At 43.9% G+C, this 23,671-nt stretch overlaps 1 protein-coding gene across 1 annotated transcript in view; it reads left to right on the top strand.

Annotated features, from left to right (window-relative positions):
* The window catches only part of GJA9 (gap junction protein alpha 9), a 47,618-nt gene extending 28,849 nt beyond the window's left edge, over nt 1-18,769 (top strand). The window contains exon 3 of the mRNA XM_063444507.1: nt 18,328-18,769. Coding sequence (XP_063300577.1) covers nt 18,328-18,372 — 45 coding nt within the window. The 3' untranslated portion in view covers nt 18,373-18,769. The remainder of the gene's footprint in view (nt 1-18,327) is intronic.
* The last annotated feature ends 4,902 nt before the right edge of the window (nt 18,770-23,671 follow it).

Genomic DNA, 23,671 nt, shown 5'->3' with positions numbered 1-23,671 from the left:
TTTATAAAATATTTATTTATAAAATATTTTACCAGGAAAGATACATTGAGATTTCTCTCGTTTTCAAGTATGTCCTGGGTCCACAAATCATTGCATTGTTACAGTTAGTGTACAATAAAATACAAATACAATATTAATGTACAATAAATACAAAATTTAACATAGAACAGGTAGGAAATATATAATCACCCATGACAGGTACATTCTGTTTTGAGGTATGTAGAGAGGGATCTCTTAAAGGACTTTAGGCTTAGGGAAGATTTTAATTTGTGCGGGAGGTCGTTCCACAATTGCGGTGCTCTGTAGGAGAAGGAGGATCGGGCTGCTTTCTTTTTTTTTTTATATTCTTTATTTTTGTTGTGCTCAAAAGTGACAAATAGCCTTGGTGCGCCACAACGGCGACATCAGGGTAAGTTGGAATACATTTGCAATACAGGTTGTGGCATTCGTTAGTCAGGCACATTTTTAAGTAATTGAGATCATAATTTCAACAGTGTAGGTTCTCGTTTATGTAACTATAATGTAAAATTATTAACACACTAAAACATTACTGAGGCCACGCTTATAACAGTACGGTGAATATTGTAGCAAATTGCTAATTCTTAGAGCAAGCTAGTGCAGTTAGATTATTTAACTTCTCAGTATGTAGTAATATGCTAACTTGCTGCGCCTTAACTATTTGTGGACCCAGAAAGCGTTAAATATGCTGGTTAAGCCTGGTGTAGTTGTTGTCTAGTAGTCCATATGAGTGTATATGCTTGCTGCAGCAAGGTTAGGCTTAGTAGAGTGTGAGGCTTTTCCCATGCAAACTATGGCTACCAGTTAGGCGATATGAGACTAGTTAGCCATCTAGTACGAATTAACCTGTTGTATAGAGTAAGTAATTTATAAACTGTAACCTGGTGCAGGTATTTAGTGAAGTAGCTGCATAATCATTAAAATTGAATGCTAAGACCGCACATGCTAGTCATACACGGGTACTATACATCGCTTAAGGAAAGGAGGCCATCAGACATTTTAGTAACTGGGTGCTGAGGGTTAGTGGGATCAGATGGAATTGGAGACATACGAGTATAGGCATAAAACAGATTGTAAAATCACATGCAGTAGCTAGAGAGCAGTGCTGTGTGTGAGAGGGGACGACAGGCTAATGCTCTGGCATGTCTAGTGACCCCCAGTGCCTGTCATACTCAGCCTATGCCCATAGCTGTTGGGCACAGTCCAAACCCATTTGCAGGGTAGCGTGTTTCTTCCCGCATGCCTCTTCGGCGCACCGCGTCAGTGTGGACCGTCTCCCAGTATCTGCAGGCTGTCCTCTCTGTTTGTGTACATAGGTGTGTGGGCCCGTTTTATGGGTATGGACAGCAGCTTGGTTTACAGTCCAGACGGGCCCCTGGCCCAGCGGAGCAGCGGGAGGCTGGTGTAGCTGTGTGCTTTGGTGGAGTACCCGGAAAGGTGAGTGTCCATTTCGCCTCCGACCCTTTGCAGGGGGTCGCTTCCATGACTGCCTGTGCTACAGAGGTTAGGATCCTCGGTTGCTCATCCCGCCGAACCCTTCTAGGGATACTTGTGTGGTTTTCACCCCACCGGTCAGTCTCGCAGCCGCGAGCGGGAACTTAGCTTAGTTCCCCTTTCTCCCGTGCCATGTGGGGCAGTTGTGTCGGTGAGCCGGTTCGCTCCGGTGTTGCAGCTCCGGATCAGCCAGGTAGCCGTCTCCCCTGTGGGGACCGGGATATACCCCCCGGTCCAAAGGGGGGGGGGTGAACGGAGCCGTGCAGGCCTCAGGTCAGTCGCTTGGTAGTAGTGGCCGGGACGGAAAGCGAGGCAGCGGCCGTCCGCCCCACACCACTCCCGGGTAGGCCTCAGTCCCAAGTCCCGGAGCATCTCACCAGGACCCAGAATCACCCGGTATCAGGAGCTCCAGCTGCACTGGGACACTTCAGGGTCTTGTTCCACGGGTTTCAGGGTGTTACCAGCTTTAGAAGGACGGTTTCTAGCCAGAAATAGCCATTTCCCTCAGGAGCCGTGGTGACTTGCAGCCTGCCAGTATGGCCGCCCGGCCCCGCCCCCCCGGGCTGCTTTCTTTTTATATTGAGGTAGACTAAGTAAAGTGTTGGTACTGGATCGGAGGTTGTAGGAAGTGGGATATATATGATTGCATTATAAGTGTACTTTGAGATATATACATATATTATTATTTAATATTGCCATTTATATAGCGCCAACAAATTCCGTAGCGCTTATCTCAAAATACATTTATAATGTAATCATATATTTGCATTATATATGTAAAATATATTATAAAATGCTTTAATTTTTTTTTTTTTTTTAATTCTTTATTAAAGTTGTGCATGAGTAAAACAGACTTGTGTGCGCAACCACAACAGTTGTCGTACACAACATAAAACAAAGGCTTATAAACATGTGGTATAGAAGGCTAGGCACATTTAGTTTTTATATGAAGAAGACTCATAAGTGTAGTCTGGTCTAGACATGCAGTTTCTCTTATATTTGACAAAACAGAAAAAAATTGACTTGCTAGAATGCACATAGGGAACTTTTAAGGCTATGAGCTGTGCAGTAGTGCGCTAAGATATAAGTGTTCATATATGCCAATATTTTGAGTTCCTATATCGTTCCCTGGTAAATGTAGAAAAACATAGGCTAAAACAACAAGGTATAATAAAACATAATAAAACAATGAGGATCCCAGGCCCTACTGGGGATAGGTACACCTTCTAATTCTCCATCCTGGTTAGGTTATTTATCTCTATGGGTGCTACTGGTGTATATTTGTCGTCGAAATGTTACCAGCGATTTCTCTTACGGGCCGTTATGCCTGTCGCTTGTGGGATTTACGTCCGTCTGTGACAGATACTTGGTCTATGGGGATGCTAGGCTATGGACGGACGGGGGGGGGGGGGGAAACAAAGTGGTCGTTAGATCTTCTAATGAGAAGGAGTGTGGCTAAAATGCCATCGTCTGTAGCAGCCCGCTAACGTGGTCGCGGCTGTAAACCATGAATATATATGTAACAACAAAGAACAGTTAAGTCCAGCATTTCACTGTTCAGGTGGTTACAGTCCCGCTCTGGTCAGTCGTGGGAGCTCGAGGGACGAAGGGTGTCACGCTGTCAGGGTTCCATCTGTGTGCCGGTTTTGATTTAGCTTGAGCTATAGCATTAGTCAGAGCGTCCTGAGGGAGTCCCAATGTGGGGAGCAGCGCTGCGGCTTCCCGGAGGTCACGCACTTCGTGTGTGGTATCTCCGTGCAGTACTATCAATTTGCGGGTCTGGTGCCATTTATAATTTAATCCACGATTCTGCAGAAGTGTCGTGAGTGGTCTGAGCAGCCTTCTCCATGCCAAGGTGCCCCCTGTAAGGTCTGCATAAAAACCATATTTTCGAATTTGTAGGGAGAGTGATTTCTAGCTGCTGCTAGGACCGCAAATTTGGCTGAACATTGCTGAAATCGCACAATTAGGTCCCGTGGCGCTGCCGCTGGAGCCGAAGCCGGCTTTGGTGCTCGAAAGTAGCCTTCCACGGTGAGTGCTTTCGCCTGCCGTTGGGACAGTAGGGCCACTAGCAGGCGCCTCAGGAGGTGCGGCAGTTCAGCCTGTGGGGTATTCTCCGGGATGCCCCGTATTTTAATATTATTAGCCCGGCGTGCATCCTCTAATGCCGAGAATCGTTGTTCGTATTCTGCGTTCTTTCTCTGCAGACCTAGAACCTCCTGTTGTAGTGAGGTAAGTTGGTCCGAACAGACAGCGGAGGCGGTCTCCAATGCACCCATGCGGCCCGTCAGACCATGTATGTCGTTGCGGAGTGAGGCAACGTCCGCATGGATGTTCTCCTGGAGGTTCGCAAGAAGTGCCTTCAGTACTTCAGTTGTCACAGGTGAGGTATCTGCCTTTTGGACAGCTGGGGCAGGTCTCGGCATGGGTGTTAGGTCTGCTGTATCATCTCCTGAGGAGAAGTCATCGGATAAGTCGGAGTAATGGTCCGGGTAGGCAGCCATCTTGGGCCTAGAGGCCTCGCGTGTCTGTTGCAGCAGGTCCGCGATATTAGGTCCCTGCCTTGGTTTTTCGGGTTTTATTTTCTTGCTCTTGCGTCCCATCGTGTTGCGGTGACTCTCCTGAGCCTCGAGGGGATCCCAGAACGGGTGTAATTGGTGGTAGCGATCTATTTGTTTTATATATTATACATATATAGAAAATTAAAACATGTGTTTGTGTATATATATATATATATATACACATACACACACACATATTATATGTGTATATATATATATATATATATATAATGTCAATTTAAAAAAAAACATTATATTTATATACCGTATATACTCGAGTATTAGCCGAGTTTTTCAGCCCATTTTTTGACTCGGCTTATACTCGAGTCAAGGTCTGTATTATGGCAATTTGCATTGCCATAATACAGACTGGGGGAGAGGGGTGCTGGCAGAGCTATACTTACCTGTTCTGCAGCTCCTGTCAGCTCTCTCCTCCTCCGCGCCGTCCGTTTAGCACCTCGGTCAGCTCCCAGTGTAAATCTCGCGAGAGCCGCGGCTCTCGCGAGACTTACAGTGTAAGCTGACAGAAGAGCAGAACGGACGGCGCAGAGGAGGAGAGAGCTAACAGGAGCTGCAGAACAGGTAAGTTACAGCTCTGCCAGCACCCCTCTCCCCCCCACTGAACTGCCACTGGACCACCAGGAAAGGAGCCCCCCTCCCTGCCATGTATCAAGCAGGGAGGGGGGACGAAAAATAAATAAAAATATAAATAAAATGAATAATAATAAAAAAAAATAATAATAAAAAATAATAATAATAAAAAAAAAAATAATAATAAAAAAGGGGGTATAAGGACCACTGTGGGGGGGGGGTATAAGGACCACTATGGGAGGGAGGGGGGGTATAAGGACCGCTATGGGAGGGAGGGGGGGTATAAGGACCGCTATGGGATGGAGGGGGGGGATAAGGACCACTATGGGAGGGAGGGGGGTATAAGGACCGCTATGGGAGGGAGGGGGGGATAAGGACCACTATGGGAGGGAGGGGGGGGTATAAGGACCGCTATGGGAGGGAGGAGGGATAAGGACCACTATGGGAGGGAGGGGGGGGGATAAGGACCACTATGGGAGGGAGGGGGGGTATAAGGACCGCTATGGGAGGGAGGGGGGGTATAAGGACCGCTATGGGAGGGAGGGGGGGATAAGGACCACTATGGGAGGGAGGGGGGGGATAAGGACCACTATGGGAGGGAGGGGGGTATAAGGACCGCTATGGGAGGGAGGGGGGGTATAAGGACCGCTATGGGAGGGAGGGGGGGGATAAGGACCACTATGGGAGGGAGGGGGGGGATAAGGACCACTATGGGAGGGAGGGGGGAGATAAGGACCACTATGGGAGGGAGGGGGGGTATAAGGACCGCTATGGGAGGGAGGGGGGGATAAGGACCACTATGGGAGGGAGGGGGGGATAAGGACCACTATGGGAGGGAGGGGGGGGGGATAAGGACCACTATGGAAGGGAGGGGGGGATAAGGACCACTATCGGAGGGAGGGGGTGGGATAAGGACCACTATGGGAGGGAGGGGGGGAGAAAAGGAACACTATGGGAGGGAGGGGGGGATAAGGACCACTATGGGAGGGAGGAGGATAAGGACCACTATGGGAGGGAGGGGGGGATAAGGACCACTATGGGAGGGAGGGGGGGATAAGGACCACTAGGGGAGGGGAGGGGGAAGTAAGGACCACTAGGGGAGGGGAGGGGGAAGTAAGGACCACTAGGGGAGGGGAGGGTAAGGACCACTAGGGGAGGGGTGAGTCAGGACCACTGGGGGAGGGGGGTGAAGGAACACGGGGGTGGGGAGGTAAGGACCACTGAGGGAGGAGGAGGGGAGGTCAGGACATATGGGGGGGGCAAATATCCTTGCACCGGCCCTGCACACACTGCATTCATACACTGCATTCATACACACACTGCATTCATACACACACTGCACTCATACACACACACACACTGCACTCACACACACTGCATTCATACACACACACACTGCATTCACACACACACACACACTGCACTCATACACACGCTGCACTCATACACACACACGCTGCACTCATACGCACACACGCTGCACTCATACGCACACACTGCATTCTTTATACACACACTGTAAATAAATATTCAATTAATATATTTTTTTTAGGATCTAATTTTATTTAGAAATTTACCAGTAGCTGCTGCATTTCCCACCCTAGTCTTATACTCGAGTCAATAAGTTTTCCCAGTTTTTTGGGGAAAAATTAGGGGCCTCGGCTTATATTCGGGTCGGCTTATACTCGAGTATATACGGTATATATATATATATATATATGTATATATAAAAATAAATAATGATCCTTGGCACTCACCCCTTTGGTGGATAAAGGTAAATTTGCCTCGGTGCTTCCCTTGGCGTAATATATACTCAAAAATTAGGAAATAGGAGCACTCAGAGGTCTTGTATTATCCAAATAGTGGTTTTATTGCAATTTACATTGCGTTAGTCCCGATCAACGTTTCGACCCATACAAGGGTCTTTTTCAAGATCAACATACCAGTGTGCAAAGTGTAAATATATATAAAATACAAGTTAATTACTTACCAATAGTGAGTGAACAACGATCCCACACCCATCCGAACCGGGAAGTGCACAGGCGGGACCAGTGGTGTATCCTGGTTTTGTGCTGCCCTAGGCAGGACAAAACTCAGGCGCCCCCCCTCCCCCCGCGCCACCCCCACCCAACCTTTCCCCCCGCCCCGCATTCTAAATACACACACACACATTCACCGACAGATACGCATACACTAGCTAACAGACACACTCACACTCAGTAACAGACACACACACTCACTAACACACACACTCACTAACACAGACAGAAACACTAACAGACACACACTAACAGACACACACTAACAGACACACACTAACAGACACACACTAACAGACACACACTCACCCACCCACATTAACACATTTTTTTTAAATTAATTTTTAACACTTTTTTTTTATTTATTTTTAACACATTTTTGTAAAATTTATTTTTAACACATTTTTTTTTTTTTTTTTTAACACATTTTTTTTTATTTAACACCCCCCCCCCAGCCTCCTTACCTTTGGGAATGCTGGGGAGGGGGGGGTGTCTCTTCTTCCCTGGTGGTCCAGTGGCTGCTGGGCGATCGGGCGGCACTGCCTGGCGGGCGGGCGGCCGGCGAGGGAGCACTTCCCCTGAGCTGTCTGCTCAGCTCCCTCGCGTGCCTCAGAGTGAGGCTGGGAGCCGGAATATGACGTCATATTCCGGCTCCGCCTCCCAGCCTCAATCTGCGGCTGGCGAGGGAGCTGAGCAGACAGCTCAGGGGAAGTGCTCCCTCGCCGGCCGGCCGGCCGCCCGCCAGGCAGTGCCGCCCGATCGCCCAGCCGGCATGTCTGTTAGCCGCAAGGCTAACAAGACATTTGCCTTGGGCATTTGGGGGCGGCTTTTTTTGCCGCCCCCTGGAAAATGCCGCCCAAGGCAAATGCCTTGTTTGCCTCGCGGCTAATACGCCCCTGGGCGGGACATGTGACCAAACGTGATGACGCTCACGCGGCTTCTGGTTGCTAGGCAACGTGTACACACGTTGAAAGTGATACCCCGGAGTAATATCTATACAAGGTGCCGAAAGTGAAAAAGATCACTTTAACGGCGAATAAAACGCTATGTAATATGTGTGGGTACAATAAATGAGTAAGAGGAAAATTACAGCTAAACACAAACACAGCAGAATTTTAAAAACAGCCCTGGTCCCAAACGGTAAGAAAATTGAAAAGCGGTGTGGTCACTAAGGGGTTTAAAACATATTAGTCATGGCACATCACAAACCAACACAGATATCATGCATACTCACATACACCTGTCAGCAAACTGTGCCCACCTTTTATACCTCTCTCCTCCATTTCATTCTCACCCACTCTTCTCCTAAATCTGCAGTTGAAGGATACTCTATAACTCTGAATTATGTGTCTTTTATTATAGTAAACCTTATAGTAAACCTTGTAGCCTTCACATTCTGTATATTCTTAAGAAAGATACAGAAATAAGGTGCTCACTATATACTTAAAGGCAGCAGTCAATCATATAAATCATATATACATACTTTATATGTCTATGGAATCATTATCTGTTATTCAGTGTCTGGTATCTCAGAAAAAAAGAGAAAAAGAAGGAGACAATAATTGTGCAATATGTCCTTAAAGTGCTGTATCGAAAGCTCACTCACAATTTTTAGAGCTGCAAAGAGCTCTGCTGTATTAGGTGTAGGCAGTACAATCCATGTCATAAGATATATATTCAGCTGTAATGATGGTGTACTTTGCCGGTATATGAGATATGTGGAGACAAGAATAGGAATATCCAATAGTGCAACATGTATACTAAAGTGACTATGCGTATACAAAAAGTAAGTATCTTAGTCACATGGACTAGAGTTGTGGTGGTATGGACCTGGGATATATGTGAATCAGGAAGCCAAAATGAATAAAATAATAATCCAAAAAATAAATGTAAAAAAAAATATTTAAAAAATTAATTGTATGGGGGGCGGAGCCTGACCGCCAAGGAAACAAGACGTGCGAAGCGTGGGCTCCCAAGTCTGGACCCAAGATTCCGGGCACATCGCCCGACCATCCGAGCACATCGACTGCTGACCGCACTAAGCGAGTGCAGGAGACCGACCTGAACCCGGAGATACCAGACACATGGTCCTCCGGTGCCGGGCGGACCACGTGCGACGAGCGTCCTGTGCGGGTGGGAGCCGGAGAGAGACGGCCGCTCTCCCGGTTCTCTGGCCGACGAGGGGGCACACTCTTCTCACCTTCCCTCCCCCCCCCCACGGACCGGGGGGGTTATCCCGGTCCCCAAGGGCCTGAGCTGCCTCTGGCCTGAACGCCTCTCTGCACCCGGCGAACATCTAAAGCTGTGAGACCCTGGAGTCACTCAAGATGGCGGACGCACGAGGCACTACAGCACTGGGCCAGACAACACCGCGACCAGATAAAGCAGACCCCAGGGACCATGTTACGGACACCCTGGGGGCCATACTTGACAATTTCTGGGCCACGCTGCTTGAACGAACAACAATGACACAAGCCACAGAGGAGCCAAATAGAGGAGAGCAAGGGCGCAACGAACAACGACGTCAGCGGCCACCCAAGAGCCGACAGCTATGCCGTATCAACCTGAATGCAAAACCGCAGCCACATAAAACCCACCGGCGGAGGAAGCGGGCTGCAGCTGGACACTCTACCCACCACTGCAGTGTAGAAACGACTTACATGATACCAATGCCTGGAGGTAACTACCCGGGGACACCACTGAGACCACCCGTGGGGCGACCCTCAAGCGACCCGAGGAGAAGAATTGACTTACCTAACGGGGGAGCCACTGCCACGCAGGCCCGGGATGTGAGACACAGTATAACCCGAGACGCTGAAGCTCAATGGGACACTGCCGCTGGAGCCCTGCTCTTGCCGACGGAGGGAGTTGGATGACTTTCGATGCTCCATGGCGAGTCGGCTCGTAGCCATGCCACCAGGCCTAATCAGGCATAATGGACCGTGCCTCCAACCATTGTTGTCGCTGCCTGGACCCCAGAGGTTAAGATACATTAGAGCGCTCTCTAACATGCGCGCTAAGCCACAATAGCCACTACTGTAATCAAGGGAGTACATATCTACTGCCTCTAAACCTACTAATATTGTCATTAAAATGTATAGCATAGACAGGTTGTAATTACCAGATTTAAGCCCGTTAGTGATGCATACTACAACACTAAAGGTACACATTGTTCGTTAACTCTTGAATGCCATTTCAGGTACCGACCGAAGGAAGTCTGCCTCGATTGCATAGCTTAATGTACGATCCAAGTAACTAAACCTGATAATCTTACATGTCTTTTCTCTATGCTGTTAACATAGGCTAAATCCCACTCTGATGGAATAACTATTTAGTTAAGCTTGAAACTTGTGCTAGCACTCAGTAACTAATCCAAAGCAACAGTTATACTTAACCTGCCATACTATGTGTACTGAAGTGAAGTTTAATCAATTTTCTTTAGTTACTATTAAACTTTTCCTGCATGCCCTTGTAGTTAACCTCACATACCACACAAGGCACACAACCAAGCAATACCATGTATCGTAGATTTAATATGCTAGTCCTCTTCCAGTTACCATGATATGATGACCTAACATGTTTACTATGATGACTATAAAACTGTGCTCCAACTTTGCAATGCCATACTCCAATTGACCGCTATGTATGAGGTCAGGCAACCTGTTACCCCACGACAAATGCATGCCGTAATGATATAGATAGATGGGAAAGGGCGGGCTCCTTCCCTAGGAGGCACGTTTCCATGGTCACACCAGCCTATTTAGCTACCATTCTCCCTCTTGCTGTGGATCTGCCCCGGCGGTTATGGGCGTGCTGGTCCAGCCACTAACGTACAATCTGTTAATCTAGCATACACATGCACCAAAAATAGTACCCAGCGGCTACTCAGCGAAGGAATTAACTACAGTTTAGCGTGTTACCCTATCTTGATTTATTTTACTTGACTATGTTAATGTCAACCTATATAGAATGTTTCAGTCAATCGTATTGCCTTTTCATTATCTGACATTACATGTATCAGCCTGTTTATTACTTTAAAAAAAAAAATGTGCAGTACCATTACATGCCACAGTCGTATGCCTTTTGAAATATGTGTATTTGCCGTCGTGGCATGGCAAGCTTGTTTGTCAAACTCTTGCACAGCAAAAATAAAGAATTAAAAAAAAAAAAAAAAAAATTAATTGTATTACAATAAACAAGATAGGTATTAAAATACTCTATAAAACAGTCAAGATAAAAGGTAGAACCACACTTTATATGTTTCACCTTGGGGGTTTCATCTGAAGTGTCATGATGATGAGAAGAGAAAGAGACTGGACAGGGATTAGATATATTTTTAGGGTTATGCCCTTATACCCTGCAACCAAACCAACTCTAGTGCAAGGTCTTTTGGCATTTCGCTGGACGTTGAGTCCTTTTGCATGTCATGATGATGAGTTCAGCTATTTTAGCTTTAAATGTCTGACTTAAGTGAATAACCTTTTTTCTTTTTTTTTTCTTTTTTTTATAGTTAGATAGCTGAAAAGAGACTTGCGTCCATCAAGTTCAGCCTTCCTCACACCTGTTTTTTGCTGTTGATCCAAAAGGCAAAAAAAAACAAAAAACAAAAAAAAAAACCCCAGTTTGAAGCACAATTTTGCAACAAGCTAGGACAAAAAATTCCTTCTTGACCCCAGAATGGCAGTCAGATTTATCCTTGAATCAAGCAGTTATTACCCTACTTTTGGAAGTAAGGAATAATCTGGTTGGCTACAGTGGAGTTATCAACACTAAGGTTGATTGCTGCATATTGCTTACTACCAAACACTTATGGAATCATTGGTGGAAAAGTGGGAATACATTGTTGGTTCCAATATGTCCTTACTTTAAGAATGTGTTGAGAACCAGAGCTTCTGGATCTGGATACCTGTTGAAAAGTCTCAAAACCTGACGATTGAGATGAAATACAAACAAAACTTCCTGCAGAGGGCTCGAAGCTGGTTGATCCAAGAAATAAAAATAGCTGTTAATGATGAGTAACCTGGAGTTTCAGTCTGCCATTGTTTTCAATAAACCTGGGATATATTGCACTTACATCATGATATATCAATCAAGGCATTAATGCCATACAATTTAGACCATTCCAGTTAAAGGGACACTGAAGGCACCCAGACCACTTCAGCTAATTGAAGTAGTGTGGGTGCTGTGTACTTTTTGCACTTAGTTCCAGATAACTGCAATTTTACATGACAGCTCTAAGTCTGCCCTCTGTGACTGTCTACCAGACAGGCATGGGGGCGCTTCCGGAATCCTAACAGACTTTTGGTCCATTATCTGACACTGGACGTCCTAACGTACCTCCAGCGTCAGATTTTCCCCATAGAAAAGCATTGTAGGCTAGGCCCGTGGCTGCCCAGGAGAACGCTCCGGATGCCTGAGTGTGGGTATCCACCGGAGAGAGGGAAGCGCGCCAGCAGGATATCCCTGGGGCTGTGAGTCGGTCTCACGGCCGCAGGGTTCCCGCTGGCTGCATGGAAGTCTGTGCCGACCAATAGGAGAAGGAGCGCCCATTCAAACTGGGTTTGTGCCGTTCTCCTGGTTAGTCGACACAAGTAAAGCGCCGATTGGTCGCAGCAGGGAGCGGACGACCAATCAGAGAAGGAGCGCTTGTTCAAACGGGGTTTCGCGCCCTGTCTTCTGATTGGGAGGCGAAACCCCCCTTGTCCCTGGGCGCTGATTGGCGCAAATTGGCGCCTTTCAGCGGGTTGGTGCAATCGGGTTTCCCTGATTGGGCGGCGAAACCCCCCTCCTCCCGGAGCACTGGTTGGTGCAGCCGAGATTTGCGCTCTTCCTTCGGATTGGGCGGCGAAACTACTTCCTCCCCTGAACGCTGATTGCTTTGTTTGGGTGCGAAGTTTGAATTCACCGGACTAAACCAAGCAACACCATGGAACTAATTCTGGGGATGTACAGAGCCTTGAGCCCCAGACTTTCGATGCTGATATCTCCAGCTCTGTACATCCGATCGCCCCGCTTTTTGCAGGGGTCCCAGATGGGACCCGGGGCTATCTAGCAATGTAAGTTCTAACCTTGTAACCCCTTCCCTTCCAGGGGTGCCGAACCCCAAAGTGTAAACCCCCTGAATGTAATGTGATTTAAAGTGTATCCATGTGTACAGTTTGGTATCTCCTAAGGAGATGGCTATCTGTAACCCAGCCACCTCCTACCTGGGACTAAGGGAAGTTTATTATGTGGAATGGAGACCCCCTGTCTGGGTCTGTGCATAAAAGAAGCCTGTGTTAATAAAGAGTGTGACTCAGCCTGGTGAGAGGCCAGTGCTTAAACCTCCAAACTGTGTGGCTTCCTGTTATTGGAGGGAGGGAAGATTTAACCCCTGTGTCTGCTGTTCCAGCTTGCAGGGGATTCAGAAGATTTTACTCCTGTGACCCTGGAGTGCATTCCGTTTTTTTGGACACCTATGATTTTTTGCTGGAATCGCACCGGGCATCACAGTCATTATATACCTGGAGTGCAAGCACCTTGGATTTATCTATCTATATATATATATAAAAAGAGCACTCCAGAGGACTTGTTTAGTTGATTTAATCAGTGGTAAACAAAAAAGATGCATAAAACAGTGAAATAGTGGCATTTTATAGCTAAGATAATTAAGAGGTAATCACTTACCCTGGAATAGATGTGCCCCCAAAGCCATATGTAGACGCTGTGCAGTGATTAGATTGAGGTGTGTGGGTTCCGTAACTGAGTGATGACGTCAGATGAGTGCGACCGGAAGAGGTCGTGAGCCGGCGTCTGATTGCCATGGAAACCCAAAGTAAATAATCGTGCATAAAGTGAATAAAGAATAAATAAATAAAGCAAATGGGAAGAGTATATAGAAGGATATAAAAGTGGTGACCAGAGTATATACCAATATAAGCATACATTGCTGCACCAACAGATAGTCCGGAATACAGAGAGCACGGACGTGCAGAAAAGGAGATGCACTGAGTAATGGATGTGCACAGACCTCAATAATAGAGTAGTATGTAGGGAGTGAGCAAAGGGGATAATCTAATTGTAAGAGCAAGATCAGAAATATGAGAGAAGAAAATAGAGAAAAGGTGACTGTGATGAATAAAAGAAAAAGTGATATAAAACCAATATATGACAATGTGACCAAAAAATGTGAGACTAACACTAAAACAAGAGGGGAAAGGTCGTGTGAGACAAATAGAAATAGAATAGAACAGTGTGGACTATAAGTAAATGCATATATACAAATTTACAAATAAATATAGGTACGTCCTTGCACACGGGTGCTAATAAACACATGAAAAAAAGCAGCTTGCACTCACGGACTTGAAAAAGTGAAAAACAGGAATTTCTTTATTCAAATAGCTGTCACTATTTCAATAAAGAAATTCCTGTTTTTCACTTTTTCAAGTCCATGGGTGCAAGCTGCTTTTTTCATGTGTTTTTATATATATACACAAAGGCTATTAATTATTATGTCTGATTGTTTAAATCATTGTGTCAAAAGTTTTTCTAATTATAGAAATTTTCTATGTGTGTAATTTTAATTATTGGATTTGGATTCAGTAGATTTTTATTTAAAAGGGAATTTGCATGTTTATATACACTTTATTTCCAATTTTTACAATAGTATTAATAAATTATTATTTAATTCCCTCTATTTCATCAGATATAATTGTCACGGCAAGGGTGTATAATTTATTATTACACCCTTGGAATATTATCCTTTAATGTAATTTGTGTAGTAAATGGCACAAATTACAGAGATGTTATTGCTGAGGTCAACAGGGGTTACATCTTTTGAAGCTGTGACCCCCATAGTTGACAGTTGGCTCCCAGACTATGTGTCGTCTAGTCCTTGGGGAAGAGGGATTATTATTACGCTGCCTGTTTTTTACCTGCTTTTTCCTGACTACCAGCGGAGATACCGTGATTATACTGCTACTCCGCTACAGTGAGTAATTAGGACTTCTGTATTTTATCCTTTTTGTTTTTATATGTTGTTTGTGTAAATAACTTGTTTATCATATATTGTTATATGCACTGTGACTATTCTTTGTTCATAATAAACATTAATTTATTAAGTTCTGCCTTTGTCTGGTTAAGAATCACGTTACCTGAAGAGACTACCGTATTTATCGGCGTATAACACGCACCGGCGTATAACACGCACCTCATTTTTAGAAAGAAATTCCAGGAAATTTCCCCCCCTCCCATAGTATTCCCCCCCCTCATCCCATAGTATTCCCCCCTCATCCCATAGTGTCCCCCCCTTTCCATAGTATTCTCGCCCCCCTTTCCATAGTATCCCCCCCCTCCCATAGTATTCTCCCCCCTCCCATAGTATTCTCCCCCCCTCCCCTCCCATAGTATTCTCCCCCCCTCCCCTAGTATTCTCCCCCTCCCCTCCCATAGTATTCTCCCCCCTCCCCTCCCATAGTATTCTCCCCCCCTCCCCTAGTATTCTCCCCCTCCCCTCCCATAGTATTCTCCCCCCTCCCCATCCATAGTATTCTCCCCCCTCCCCTCCCATAGTATTCTCCCCCCTCCCCTCCCATAGTATTCTCCCCCCTCCCATAGTATTCTCCCCCCTCCCCTCCCATAGTGTACTTTCCCCCCCTCCCATAATGTACTTCCCCCCTCCCCTCCCATAGTGTACTTTCCCCCCCTCCCATAGTGTACTTTCCCCCCCTCCCCTCCCATAATTACTTACCTGTCCTGAAGCGTGGGCCGGCTTCACAGCACGCACCGCGGTACAGGAACTTTAATTTCACACTTCCTTTCAGTCCCGCCGGAAACCGGAACCTGAAATTAAAGTTCCTGTACCGCGGTGCGCGCTGTGAAGCCGGCCCACGCTTCAGGACAGGTAAGTAATTATGGGATATCGGCGTATAACACGCACCCACGATTTTTCCCCTATTTTCAGGGGAAAAAAGTGCGTGTTATACGCCGATAAATACGGTAGTTAGTATTTTTGTAATTCCTGGCCAAGGCACCCCATTTATAAATTGTCTTGGTGGTGGCAGCGTTAAAATAGTAATAGTTATATTATTATGTTTAAGTGTGGGTGGTGTTAAAAGGGGGATTTTGTCATTATTTCCGGTCTAGTGAAGACAAATAGTGTACTTTAACCCTTTCACCACCACAACTACGTCACGCACACCCTTGGAGTAGGGTGCGTTCGTGACAATAATAGCCTTACGAATTATATTAAATTACATACTTATTCATTATTTTAAAATGTATGGTCCATATTAGACTTGTGCACAACATGATTGTTTAGTTTGGCTAAATAGTTGTTTTTTCCCGAAATTCTAATTTGTTCTGTTAGTTTAAGTTAGCAGTGTGTATTTTGCATCATACTCGTACATAAAAAAAAGTTTCAGGTAAACATTTAGGCAACTATTAATGTGATGCATTGCAAAAATTACTATCATATTGGCTAGTATCTACTAGCCTTATGACTATGCAGTATTAGCCATGTTTGCTATGCCTATTCTGAGTTCTAAGTTGTCATGATTTTATTATATTTCTATACTACTCTGTGATAGGGGCTATGTAATTTATACTAAACGGCTGCTACAAATAGTATAAATGGTGTAGCCTCTACCCCAGCATTTTAGAAAGGGTTTATTAATGCAGTGCTGATATGGTGGTAGATAATATTAGCATGACTATCAAAAAAGTAGATCCCATGTTAGTAGCCTTTAGCCACCCCTGGTTTAAGGCATTCATAAGAAAAACATCTTAAACAGAATCAAAATCCTTCAAAAAGTCCTTTAAAAGTCTTAAACCAATATGATCTCTCTTTTAATGAAGCAGATCATATCTAAGAAGTGAGTTGGTGTGAAATTAAGAAGTATATTTAATGGTGTAATCTAAACCACTAGCCAGTACTGATTCCACTCTGTCAAAATCAGTCCCAACTATTACGGCATTACTCAAATGTTATGTTTTACCCATCGTTGACAAGAAATAAATTGCAATGAAATGGCTCGTCCAAGTATTATCATTATTATATAGCACCAATATATTCTGCAACTGTACAATGGGTACATTGGTCAACAAGACAAACACATAAATTCAACAAGACAAATCTAGCTTTCATCAACAAGAGTTAATTAGGAGCCTGCTCAAACAAACTTACCTTTTTAAATGAGGTTGGGTCAAATTACACAAAACATAATGGAAGGGTACATTCTATTTAAAGTAAAAATGGTTTGGTGTAACTGTCTGAGTTATTTAATAAGTTGTGAACTTACATGCAAACATGGGTGATTCAGACAATTGTTTTGGCCAAACATTTGCAACTCCAAAGTGAATTTCCACAACTCATGATTTAGTAAATAACCCTAACAGTCTGAAAATAGTAGACATCTTGAGTGGAAGAGGAAAAATAATTCACTTACCAAATGGGTGTCAAGGTGCAGACGTTTAAATTGTCGGTGTTTTTCATTTCCCATTTGACTGCTTTGGGTCTTACTAGTAGAATTTCATTGCCTTCTAGCATGTTGGAGCAGGAAGATGTTTGCTCCTAAGCAATTTTCAATTTAAAAAGTAATGTGTGTTCTAAAAATTACATCACATTTGGCACTTACATGTTTATTTAGAGGGAAATGCATGGCAAAGTGGACCCATTGTAACTGTATCTTGTCAACTATCACTATTATAACACAAATTACATTTAAACTCCCTGTGCTTCCTTGAAGGTGGGTCGCTTCAGTTGGTTGTAGACTTTACCATGACATCTATTCATAAATTCATAAATGTAAGCTTGCTCAGATGGATCTTGGCATGTTTTAAATGGACCCGACCACAGTTTGTTGAGTTGCAATTAAAGGGACACTATAGGCACCCAGACCACTTCATCTCATTGAAGTGGACTGGCTGCAATGTACTTGTCCCCTTAACCTTGCAAATAAAAACATTGAAGTTTCAAAGAAACTGTATTTTTTACATTATAGGGTTAACACAACCTCTACAACCACTAGAGGCACTTCCTTGGTTTTCACAGAGTTTAACTGTGTAAAACAACACTGGACATCCTCATGCTATCCGTGAGGACATCCAACGTCTTCAAAGTCCCCATAGGAGAGCATTGATTCAATGCTTTCAGATGGGGAAGCCCTATTGTGCATGATGCACTCGCCACGCATTTGCATTCGGTCCATCATCGGCGTGAGTCACTGGAGAAGAAGATGGAGCCAGTGCCGAGGGACCTTGGTGCTAGAATTACGTTGAGTGAAAAGAGTGGCAGCCACCCAATTAGGGACAGGGGCTTATTAAAGCTTTAGGAATGCAGTTTTATATTCGTAATGCTATTTGTAATGCTACAGTGCTATCTTTTAATTGTTTGTTATAAGCTATTGGGTGATCCAGATTGCAGCAAGATTAGATCAAGCACAACCAGATGTGACAGTGGCAAGTGGTGAATTCACTAAGTTGCATTAGTCACAGACCATATATGCATACTGTATACACATTACCCTGTGTTTACACACTTCAGTAGATAAATTTACGACTTTAGCTAAAATAGCCTCTCTAGATAACTCAAGAGGAATTATGGGACACCTATGAAATATTTAATATATATGTTTTCTACTTTACAGGTGACTTCAGTCTTGCAGCTGTCCACCCTTATAAAGAAGCACTGAGAGGTCCATGCAAGATCCTGGTTGAATATTTCCAACAAATCACATCTAAAAACGCCAGATATAGCCTCAGCAATACCCAACAAAGGAAACTGGAAGCTTTTAAGGAATATGAACTTTGATGAAAGTACAATAAAATGTGCTGAATCCACACAGGATTAAAGGGGAACTGTCACTTCTTGTGATTTCTAATATCGTGTTTACTTATTTCTATAGTTTACAAATATGTAATTTTTTTGTTGTTGAAATGCACACCTGCATGCATCTGAGCACCTCCATCTAGACTGCCTGAAAATTGTTACAAGCTCTGTCCTTTACTTTGTAGCTGGCATTCAGAATAGAGAAAGCATGCAGAAAATAGGAGAAAATAAACAATGTTACTGTTACTCCTCCTAGTGTGCAATGTATGCCCTGGTTAAGTCTGAACGCTGAACTGAAATGTAATGCCATTTGCTATTTTTTTTTGTATACGTATAAAAAAAAAAAAAAAAAAAAAAAGAGCATAACATGAAAAAGGTTAACAAACTGTCTAGGTGATTTTTGATATTCAAAGTATCCAATGGTGTAATTTCCATACAAGTGACAGTTCCCCTTTAAATCTTGGATAAACGCAACTTAGAACATCAAAGAGTTATAAGAACAGTCATATTGACAATTTACCTTTCTTTGTATGCTGTAAAAATGTAGAACATGTGTTTGAATTTTTATGTAATACTGATTTTTTAAAAAAATGGTTATGTATAAGCATTTATTGTTATAAGATTTGAAAATTTAATGTACAATCTAAAATTGTGAAAAATAAATCATTAACAATGCACACAGTAATTTACATGAGTGCCCTTCAGAATATAATCAAATAATCAACAAGCATAGAAACCAAAATGTAAGATCTTATAATGTGTTAGACGATATCACTGGCTTGACTTGAAATCATACACACGCTTGTGAAATAATATGTAAACAACTAGGGTTTCCATATAAACATGAAGAGCCCTTATGAATGCATCATGTTGTGGGCCTAGTAGTACTTATCATCAATATACTGCAGGCATAAAATGATATGGGTGGTGATATAGATTAATTTAGAAATAAACAAATATGTTTAAATGTCTATCTGTTCCTGTCCAAATCTGAGATGATTAAATTGCGTATACGCAGAAGTAAGTTCACACTGACACATGCAGTTCAGGTTAAAAGCACTTCAGAAAATTTAATGGCATCTGGTTAGAAAACGGGTATGCAGACCCTTTTAAAGGCAAAATGACATCATCATTGAATATCAGATAATAACAAATAAACATCATTAATTGGATTAAATGTTAAGTGGCTATATCAGTGTCCACCCATCAATATTATTAATTGGCTCAGGGATTTGAGTGACTAGCTAGGTGTCCTCCCACCGGGAGGTGGTATTGTTCTGGACACGGGTGTGGACAGATGGCTCAAGCGCCATCTCTCCCAGCATGAGGCTTACTCAGTGGGAAGGGGGGCTTGAGCGTCATTTTGGGCAGTTAGTGATGTCAGACTCGTGGTCAGGTGCAAGGTTCTTTTTATGAATAGAACATTTCATTAGTACAGTGTTCTCATGGCCTTGGCTCTGGCCTTGGTTATACTTTGTTGCATGTTACAGGAGATTCAATAATTCCGGAGTCAGCTATGTCTTTTTAGAAAATACAGTCTCTATTCATTATACTAAATGCTGTTAGGAAATTCTGTCATGTAATGTAGACAAAATGGAGGGTCTGTCATAATGTGAGGTTATGTGAGATTAAAATGGAGTTAGTACAATAATTCAGTACAAGTTCAATAAAGATTTTTAAATAATTCTACATCAGTCCCCCCTATGAAATGTTAGATTCTAAAAAAGATAAACTTTATTGGTTAGTTCCAGAAGACAGGTTAGCCCAAAGGCACAAAACCCTATGAAGTAACGGTTCTTAAAGTCTTCTATGGTTCTTCAGAGGGACATCATAAAATAAACAAGCTTACATTACCATATGGACCTGTGTTATCTGGAGTATAGGCACAACAAGTCATGGTGACAGGTAAACATTGTTGGTTGCGATAGATATAATAAATGCAAATCAAAATATTATTATTATTAGCAGTGACGGTTGGGAAAATGGACTCAAACTTTCCTTTTACTGCAAAATCATCTGGTACCCCCCTTGGCACACCTATGGCATCAATATATATGTGTCAAACTTTCCCTTTAGAGGGGTGCTCCTCTTTGTGTTCTGAAGCATGAATGTGGTGTGTCAAGAGTACCTTGTCATGTATTATGTGTATGGACATAATAACCTTGGCTAGGGCACATTTGCTTATGCATTGTAGTATTAAACCTGTCCCACGCTACATCAGCGTAGGTGGACTCGGATCATTTAGTCAATATTAATATCACCACAAACTCAGGATGGGCAAATAATCCTGAGGAAGCTTGGCGTTTGGATCTCTTTAGCTTCACGAGGTCTCCTTTTGGGGTCCTCGGCTTTCCATCGATGGCAGGTGGTCAGGCATTATTATGGCCATCAAACACCTACTTGTTGGTATCTTTTTATTTTTTTAACAAGTCATTTTTCCTTTAGAGTCAAAAGTGTGTCAAAATCAACAAATGTTACTTCTCATGTTGCAGAGAGAGAGAGAGTCTTGAATCTGGAACAATGAATCCACTGAGTGATCTCTGCAACTTTCACAATGCACTATTGGGTATATGGTCTTGGTTGTCACATTGATGGCCGGCTAGGCTTCTGGCCATCCTGACAATATGTCTATTATAACTAGTGCATATTTGACCCAGCAGCTCTTTGGCACCTGGATATAGTCACTTGGATTCTTGAAAGGGATAGTGAGAGTTAGCTAGGTGCTTAGGATTCTCCTTCTCTTCTGCCTGAGCTGTCCTTGGCACAAATGACACAGGATCGGCAGTAACTGATGATTAGAGGAGTAATTCTAGGTGCTTTAGAGTATTTAGAGATCAAAGAGTTCATGAGGGTCTTGGATAGGTATAAAGTTCCATGGACCCACTGCCCAGTACATGTTTTTGGGTAAACAGAACTTGAGAGTGTTGGAGTACAGCCCGTCTTCAAGGGTTGCCCCTTTCTGTTTTTCCAGCTTTGTATTTCTTCAGGGTCATTCTTTCAGAAGCTTGAGATCTGCGGGTAGGGCCTACATGGTGAGTATAGAAGTTTCTTTAGCGGACACCCTTCTGTCCACTTCCCTTGGTGCACTTGTGGCTTGGTTGGCAGCTTTTGGTCAGCTGAGTGGTGCTTCTTATCTTCCAGATTGATCCAAAATAATGTGCTGCACCCAGGGCATATCTTGAGTGTAGGTATTGGCATGTCTTCCTTCAGGCATTTTGTATGCCACTGAGAAGGCTGTCAATTCAGCGTCTTGAGCAGATGTGGGTGAGGAAAGTGAAGATGCTTGACGTACCTGATCTTCTGTAGCAACAGCAAATCCAGTATGGTACCTTTCCTTTTTATCCGCAAACAGAGTGGAGTCAGGATCTGGTAAAGCTACTGCATGCTCTGTTGAAAGGTGTCTTGTTTCTTCTTTCATCTGTTCTAAGCAACCATGAGGAGCAGTAGAAGAGGTTTCCTCACCTATTTCTGTGTGAGATTGGGGGGTATTTGTCTTTCTATTTACAGTTCTCTTGCTGACCCCCCTCTGTAGAGAGTTGTAAATTGATTGTTCATGTTTTGTTCTAATGAGTCAGGTTCCTTTCATGAGATTTCTGGGGACTTAGTGAAGAAAAAACATGAGGGACAGCCACCTCCCTTACAGGTGTCTTACTTCCATGGGAATCTGGGTCAGGACCGCACTATTTCCTTGAGAGTGCCCAAAACAGTTCTTTCATGATGAAGTGCACCTCCACCAGTCTGAATAATTTTTCGTTAGTGTGGTATTCCCCCCTGGGAAGTGGCGGAAGAGTGACCAGAGCAACTTTTCTTCAAAATATAATGTTGTCAGGTAGAGGCAGAGTTGTCTATGAGCGGAGGAAATTGGTAAGGAATAAGAAGGGAGGAAGCATATAAGGGATATAGATATGGTAGTGGGGAGATGGAAGAATGAGTAGTGGATAGAGCGAGAGGGGAAGAAGGTGGAGTAGGAGGAGGAGAAGGTGGAGTAGAGGGAGGAGTAGAAAGAGGAGAGAGGAGTAAGAGCAGGAAGAAGGAGTAGGAGGAGGAGAAGAAGGAGAAAGTGGAGTAGAGGGAGGAGTAGGAGGAGGAGAAGGAGAAATAGAGGGAGGAGTAGGAAGAGGAGGGAGGAGTAAGAGCAGGAGGAGTAGAGGAGAAGTAGGAGGAAAGAGGAGAAGGTGGAGTAGAGGGAGGAGTAGGAGGAGGAGTAGAGGAGAAGTAGGAGGAGAGAGGAGAAGGTGGAGTAGAGGGAGGAGTAGGAGGAGAAAGTGGGAGGAATAGAGGGAGGAGTAGGAAGAGGAGAGAGGAGAAGGTGGAGTAGAGGGAGGAGTAGGAGGAGGAGTAGAGGAGAGGTAGGAGGAGAGAGGAGAAGGTGGAGTAGAGGGAGGAGTAGGAGGAGAAAGTGGAGGAGAAGTAGGAGGAGAGAGGAGAAGGTGGAGTAGAGGGAGGAGTAGGAGGAGAAAGTGGAGTAGAGGGAGGAGTAGGAAGAGGAGGGAGGAGTAAGAGCAGGAGGAAGGAGTAGGAGGAGTAGAGGAGAAGTAGGAGGAAAGAGCAGAAGGTGGAGTAGAGGGAGGAGTAGGAGGAGAAAGTGGAAGACTGTAGATGAAGGGGAGGGATCGGTGGAAGGAGTAAGCGGGGGTGGGCAGATAAGGGAGCAGACAGGTGATGTAGCAATGGAGGATACATCAGAAATCAAGACTAGGTAGAAATGCAATGGAGGCTGCGAATAGCCCATGTACAACAACTATTAACTGGCCCTATGCTTTCCCTAGAGAAAAATAATAAAAGGCTAACATGCTCATCTTGTCTGCACAGGCCTCGAACGTTTCACTCCGTGGGTGTCCCGCAGTGGCTAGCCCACCACATCTCCCACACCAGACTTGTGCCCGTGGAGACAGACGCTATCCCTGACTCTCGTTCTTTATTTTATTAATTTATATCTAACATCTCAAAATGTAATTCCTACTTATATCACGAATATACATTATCACAATTTTATGTCTCGCAAATGGGATAAAATTTATTCTACTCTTCACTGATAATGTATTTTTAAAACATACAAAATAGACAAATAACATTGTCTTCTGCAAAATAAATGGAAAAGATAATGGAGATTTTGTTAAGCTTATAATTGGCTATACATTAATTCACATTTCTTGTTCTCC

This window comes from Pelobates fuscus, chromosome 1, assembly GCF_036172605.1.
Source record: "Pelobates fuscus isolate aPelFus1 chromosome 1, aPelFus1.pri, whole genome shotgun sequence".
Classification (NCBI taxonomy): Eukaryota; Metazoa; Chordata; class Amphibia; order Anura; family Pelobatidae; genus Pelobates; species Pelobates fuscus.
This window is presented reverse-complemented; position numbering and strand designations above follow the sequence as displayed.